Source organism: Babesia bigemina, scaffold Bbigscaff_70451 (assembly GCF_000981445.1).
Source record: "Babesia bigemina genome assembly Bbig001, scaffold Bbigscaff_70451".
NCBI lineage: Eukaryota > Apicomplexa > Aconoidasida > Piroplasmida > Babesiidae > Babesia > Babesia bigemina.
This window is the reverse complement of record NW_012237186.1, coordinates 1-7,219: the sequence shown is the minus strand read 5'-3', so window position 1 is coordinate 7,219 and position 7,219 is coordinate 1. Positions and strand designations below refer to the sequence as shown.

The 7,219-nt window shown below is 47.4% G+C and overlaps 2 protein-coding genes across 2 annotated transcripts; both read left to right on the top strand.

The window, feature by feature from the left end:
* Nucleotides 1–416: 416 nt before the first annotated feature.
* BBBOND_0002910 (hypothetical protein, conserved) lies at nucleotides 417–3,683 on the top strand (the record flags this gene model as incomplete). The annotated part of the gene is made up of 1 exon (XM_012915126.1): nucleotides 417–3,683. The coding sequence occupies one exon, from the start codon at nucleotides 417–419 to the stop codon at nucleotides 3,681–3,683; it is 3,267 nt and encodes a 1,088-aa protein (XP_012770580.1).
* Nucleotides 3,684–5,298: 1,615 nt separating this feature from the next.
* BBBOND_0002900 (hypothetical protein, conserved) lies at nucleotides 5,299–7,219 on the top strand (the record flags this gene model as incomplete). The annotated part of the gene is made up of 2 exons (XM_012915125.1): nucleotides 5,299–5,307; nucleotides 5,367–7,219. Coding segments are annotated over 2 exons (1,862 nt in total), but the record flags the coding sequence as incomplete, so codon positions are not given.

Here is a 7,219-nt window from a genome sequence, read left to right as displayed (position 1 = left end):
AACCCCCCCCCGGGACGACCCTAGATATCTCAGAAGTTTTCTCCTCAGGTGATAAAAAAGGGGGACCATATCACTAACACTATCCACGGGCAGGTACCATACCATCCCCAGTTGGTACCGTTTGGCAGCCCCGGTCCTCCTAACAACACGCATCTCACACTCCCCGTCAAAGCCCGTGTGGGAGTGTTGGCAGTATTAGCCAAGCGTGTTGCTGAACCAATTGCATCATTCCCGGGCGGGGGAGAGATTAAAGTAGGCGCCCACTTGACCCACATTTCGAAAAAAGTGACCGAAATTAATAATCAAGTTGACGACAATGTAAACCACGCCTCACCAGGCGTGGACTACGGCGGCAAAATAGATGTGGCTTTACAAGAATTTATACTAAAATTAAGAACCTCCATGGACAGCTTGGGATGACACTTGCAACCAGTTCCACAGGAGGTGACACAGACGCCCTCGCATCCTATGTTGACAGGAATATCACGGCCATCGATACATACGCCGATAGTATTGACATTGAACCCCTTAAGAGCAATTTAGTTACCTTGTCAAACAATATCAACGAACATCTCGCCACTCTGTCCGACGCCGTTTCTACAAGCACAAATGCAGTTCGACGGAAATTGACTGAGTTGCAGAATGAGCGCATCGGCAACGCTGCAAAAAGCGGTACCGTAGCAGAAGATACTCTTCAGGAAATTCATGAAAAACTTCACGAGCTGCAAACTGGCCCCGTGTCTACGGCCCTCAAAGACGCCACCGATCTACTTGACTCGTACCTAGCCGGAGCCGATAAGCATTACACTCAACTAATTTCAGACCACGTCAAAAAGGACATCCAAAAAGCCACCGACAAGCTCACCACCCACGCCCGCAAAACGTACGTCGAGGCCATCAAGTTCCTGCTCACGGAGTTTGCCGGCAAGGTGAGGACTGAGTTGAGGGATCTGCCCAGGAAAATTGATGCGGACTTGAAGATTGGATTTAAGGGGTTCATGAAAGACTTCCACGTTCCTCTTACTAATGATTTACGCAACGGTGATTATACTGTTCATAAGTTATCATACGCCTTTAAGCTCTGTTTCGGGCCATGGCAAATGCTGCTGGAACGTGAGATCGACAGAGTGGATATGGAGGAAAGGAAAAGAAAGAATCGCGCGCCGACAGTTTCTGAGGTTACGTACACTAAAAAGCTTAAATCTGTTTTCGGCGCACTCGATGAGGTGCTCATGCACTTCACCAGCAAGAATGGGTATGACCATGAGACGCACGGAAAGCTTGACAAGCTCGACGCTGAGATCGCCGGACTAAAACCAGAAACCTTCGCCAAGCCGAACACTGCCATACTCGACAGCATTGCCGCGGGACTCACCAAATTTGTTAGTGAGATGAGAAGCGTCTATGTATCAAAGTATGATCGTGCGTTGCTTACCGATGATTTGACGACTAACCATCGGATTAAAGTCACAAGCGAAAAATCTGAGGATACGTATGATTTAACAGCGTACGGCAAGAAGTGTTCGAAGGTGTGTCTCACCGTGTTTTCGATTCTTTTTAATGCTTTGGTCGAGATGAGGACAGTATGCGGTCAGGTTGGGAATGTCAAGAGAATCTATGCGTCAACCAGCGACAAAAAGAATCCGCTCGGTGATTTCTTCAAGTCGAATGGTTACGATGTTGCCACTGACTCTTTGAAGCAGGACGGTGAATTGCGTAACCATGGGGAGTGTAGGAGCCATAACCTCTTGGAGCTGCTTGTTGCTCCATTTCCTGTATTTGATAAGCGATCGTCGCAGGATCACTCCGGATTACTTAAGGATCTATTCGACTACCTCCACCTTTACTACCAAGTCTGCCACCTTTCCACCACCACGTCGAGGAAGCACCCGTCCTCCATCTACGATATGCTGTGCTGGCTTGCCGGACTAACGTATAGTACCGTGCACCAAGAATTGACACTTCATGGTTTCGATAAGCTATTCAAGAAGCCTGAAAAGGTACCCGCACCAGGCGATGACCAAAAGGCTGTCACTGTCGTAACGGAAAATGATGATAACCTGGACAGCGACGTCCCTCTCCGTGTTGAGGCGGAAGGTTCCTTAGATGCCTATCCAAAAGCAATCACACCGTCAATGTTAACCGACATCCTTCCTGAAGTGTGCACCTATTCCGAAATTGTTCTGATCGCGTTGCTGGGTCACGGTCACGGTGACGGGATTTACGCCTGCGACTTCAACACCAACCCGCAAGGCTTCCAGTATCCCACCAACATGGACACCTTAGTGTGTATGCTATGCGAAATCGTAAACCGCCTGTACAACCAACTGTATTTCCTGTTAGATCAGTGCAAACGTTCAACTTCGATGAGTGGCTGGCGTGAGTGCGAATATGGTCAAGGCGTCGGTGGCTCGGGTTGGCGGTGCAATGACCTAAGCTGCGGCGATTGCAACAGCGCCGAGAAATGCAAAAGGCACCCAAGGTGCGGCGTAAAATCACCTCTACAATCTTACTTAGAGGACGGGTTACGGGGCTTCCTACCGCATAACCTAGATGGGAACTCCGGCAAACTCAACTGCCCGGTCAAAAGCCATACCGACGGGCCATGTACAACGCCCATGGGCTTCAATGATATATCAACCGTGGCATCGCACAGGTACACTGGCAGGCATATTAGAGATGTGCTTGCTGCGTTCTGCGGCACTGCGTCATCTCCCCTCACTGCCCTGTGCTCTATGCTCCGTTGTGTGCTGCCCAGTGCTCCCAAAACATTTGATCAGATGTTCGCATTCTTCCAATGTTTGCTTGTCGACTGGAATGATCAGAGATTTAAATCACGTATAACGCACAGAGAAGAGGCGTTCAACAGTGCCGTCATTGCTGCAAATTTTGAAAATCCCAGTACCCAGCTGGAAATCGCGCCCATGTTTGGAACTACAAGCCACAAATTCGGTAAGCATGCTGATGGTGCTCTCTACTCCCTGTTAAGCTGTAATCCGAGTTCCAACTCATCTCACGTCTGTGGTCCTTACATGAAGCCTATATGCTCCGAAGTCAGCACAACGTTCACCGTGAAGCACGCCGATCGGTATCTGTCATCCGTCCTGTATCTGACAGAATCATTCTATAATGTGCTTCAGCAATTGTTTGAGGAGTGCAATAGCAAGTGTGGCAAACCGGGGACTAGATGCAGTACGCAGAGCTGCGCAAAGGGCTGTGAAAGGCAACAGATAAAAAAAAGAAGTGCCGACCCGAGTCACGATCACGCCTGCATTTCTGTTGTTAGCTGCCAGTCGACGCTACCCATATTGTACAAGTATGGCTTTATATTCAACGACGCAGAATCGCTAAATGGAGCCAAGCGTATCAACACCAAAAGGACGTGCGTTGAATTTTGCAAGACATTAGGGAATGTTGTCAAACAAGGAAGCGTGCTCTACAACCTTGTGCATAGAACAATTCCAGAATTTCTATTCACCATCCGCGCCCCCTTCATCTGGCTCAACGTCGCCCTCTGGCTCCTCTCTCTCCTCTACCTCATCCACATCATGGTCACCCGCCTCGACCTGCTCCACATCAAATCTCACTTACACTCACCCTCAAGTCATAGGATTGCTGCTCAATCACTACTCGCCGAAGCACGCGTTAGCAAGCTTAACAGGGTGTTTTACCTGCAACCATAATCGTACTCACGTGTTTACTGTCTACACTCACCTAGCATCACCTACTCACCTATACAACTAATTGTTGTCTAATGTTTTGAATCACTCATTTATCGTTGTATGTGATTGTGTAATAGTTAACTAAAGTGTTGACCAAGATGCTTCCCAAAGTGTTGACCAATGTGTTGACCAGAGTGCTGACCAACGTGTTGACCAATGTCATGACCAACGTGGTGACCAAGATGCTGCCCAAAGTGTTGACCAATGCCATGACCAGAGTGGTGACCAACGTGTTGACCTAAGTGTTGACCAATGTGCTGACCAACGTGTCGACCAATGTGCTGACCAGAGTGGTGACCTAGCACCTGACCAGGTTAGTGGTCACGGCAGCGATGACATGGTCACGGCAGCGATGACACGGTCACGGCAGCGGTGACATGGTTACGGCAGCGATGACATGGTAACGGCAGCGATGACATGGTTACGGCAGCGATGACATGGTTACGGCAGCGATGACATGGTCACGGCAGCGATGACATGGTTACGGCAGCGATGACATGGTCACGGCAGCGATGACATTGTCACGGCAGCGATTACAGTTGATGGTTACGGCAGCGATGACAGTTGATGGTTACGGCAGCGATGACAGTTGATGGTTACGGCAGCGATGACATGGTTACGGCAGCGATTACAGTTGATGGTTACGGCAGCGATGACAGTTGATGGTTACGGCAGCGATGACATGGTCACGGCATCGATGACATGGTTACGGCAGCGATGACATGGTCACGGCAGCGATGACATGGTCACGGCATCGATGACATGGTTACGGCATCGATGACATGGTGGCCAAAGTGGTTATTATCATCCACTCTACATCGCCCCTTAACTCACTCTACATCGCCCCTTAACCCACTCTACATCGCTCCCTTATCCACTCTACATCGCCCCTTAACCCACTCTACATCGCCCCTTTACCCACTCTACATCGCTCCTTTCTCCACTCTACATCGCTCCCTTATCCACTCTACATCGCCCCTTAACCCACTCTACATCGCCCCTTTACCCACCTTACATCGCCCCTTAACCCACTCTACATCGCCCCTTCATCCACTCCTCATCGCCCCTTAACCCACTCTTCATCGCCCCTTTACCCACTCTACATCGCTCCTTAGTCCACTCTACATCGCCCCTTTATCCACTCTACATCGCCCCTTTACCTACTCCACATCGCTCCTCTATCCACTCTACATCGCCCCTTTATCCACTCTACATCGCCCCTTATCCACTCTACATCGCTCCTCTACCCACTCTACATCGCTCCTCTACCCACTCTACATCGCTTTTCTATCCACTCTACATCGCCCCTTATCCACTCTACATCGCCCCTTTATCCACTCCTCATCGCTCCCTAACCCACTCTACATCGCCCCTTAACCCACCCTACATCGCCCCTTTATCCACTCTACATCCCTCGAATTACCTCGCCTTAATACCGCTATGACCTCTATAAACCATCCTAATAACTCCTGCCTTGTCACCCTTCACTTCCCCTCTTCCACCTCTTGCCACTGCCATATCCCATCATGTTCACCCTATCTCCAAATCCCTCGAATTACCTCGTCTTATTAACGCTATGACCTCTGTAAACCTTTATAATAACTTGTTGACACTGACCATTCTCTTACTGACTCTGCTACTAAGAAAGCCTTGGATGGCATTGACTCCAAGCTCATTAGCCTTGGCCACCTTGCTGGACAGCTTGGCGGATTTGTTGGTCAAAGTGAGAGTGTTAAGAAAGCCGTTGAGAATGCTATTATCGCTGTAATTAACAGTAATGAAGAGCTTAAAAATGATTACTCTTCTCATGTTACTATCCTTTCTGAGTCTGTCAAGCCTGCTGGCAAGGCTGATGACAACCTAAAAATTAGTGAGCTTAAAGATAAAGTTACCACTGAAATTACGCTTACTGAAGAGGCAATTAAGAATCTTAAGCCTACTGAAAATAACTCTCTTCCTTCCCCCTCTCCCTCTGCTGAGCTAGCCAAATTGCACTCCAAGTTGGAGGCTTTGAGGAAGGTGGAGAAGCTTTGTGGATTTTATGAGAATCTTAATACTAAACAAAATGATCCTAAAAAGCTCTTAGATAATTTATGTTCCGGCCTCGAAAAATTCCTCGGCTTCAACTCTGACTCCAAAGGCTACACTGGCCAGGGCATTGTGTACTCTGACCTTGATAGGCTTGGTGACGGGGTGATGGGATTTTTGAGTGGTGTTCTCAGTAACATCAAAGGCCATTTAGGGCAGCATAAAGGTACTTTAAATGATGCAATTTACACTCTTAACACCAATAAACACGCCGGTAAAAAAGGTTTTAATGCTGCGATTGAAAGTGTGGTCGCAGGGGTGCGGGGGTATAATGGTAATGTAAAAACATCCAATGATCTTGTTAAAACGGCAATAAAAAAACTTCAAAGGGACATGAAAAATTATAAAAAAGAAGAGTTACAAACTAAATTGCCAAATAACATTAATCCAAAAAGGCCTACGGCTTCCACCCAAGAGAGTGTGGAGAAGGCAATGTCCTTGGTGGAGGATTGTCGAAAATTTGCAAAAGACTTTATTACTGCTGTTGACATTAAAACCAATAAAAGTGAGACAATAAACGCGATAAAAGACTTAAATCCTAAATTACGGGATACAATTGAGAACGTGCGTAAGAATTTGCAGCATGAGAGTAAGCGTCTTAAAGAGTTGTCGAGTAAAGAGAGTGAGAAGTTGAAGGCGACGGAGGAGAAGATAAAAAAAGCACTTGGAGATCTCAAATGCAACGTGAACAATAGAATAGATGTCCAGGTAAACGAGCTGGTAAATCATTTGAGGAAATTGGTGAAGGAAAACATTTTGCCTAAATTGCAGGAGGTTGATACGAATTTGTTCAAGTATGTTGAGACGTTGCAGGAGTGGATTACGGAGGCGGATGGTATTCTAAAAATAGCGTTAGAGAAGGTTAAGAAGATATTGCAAGAGGTGAATTGGGATGATCAGACAAAATTTCCTAGACAAATCGTTCAGGCATCTGACCTTATGAACATCCTGTTGCAGGGTAACGCAGAGGAGTTGCAAAAATGGAGAGACGCGGCCGGGAGCGTTGTGAGCGCGGCGAAGGAGAAGTGTAAGACAATTGGTGGGATGGTTGAGACTGGAACTGCAGGTAGTGACAAAATCCACGGGTTGGCTAAAGATATGCATGATAAGGCAGAGAAGCTCAGGAAGGCGGCGCAGCACATTAAGGATAATATTGGTACGTGGGTTAGAACAGCGCTTACGCAGGTGAAGGATATGGATGAGGCGCTTAAAGGGGATTTGTATAAGGTGAAGGAGGCGGTGGATGGGCAGGTGACGGAGATTAAAACGGCGATTGGGAAGTTGTATGATAAATTTGATGCATACGGTAGAGGTCTGCAAAATAAAGAAGAAGATAAGAAGAAGGTTGAAGAGGTTATCAAACATTTCAAAATACAAGTTGCAGGTATTAGGGGTAACGCAAAAGGTTT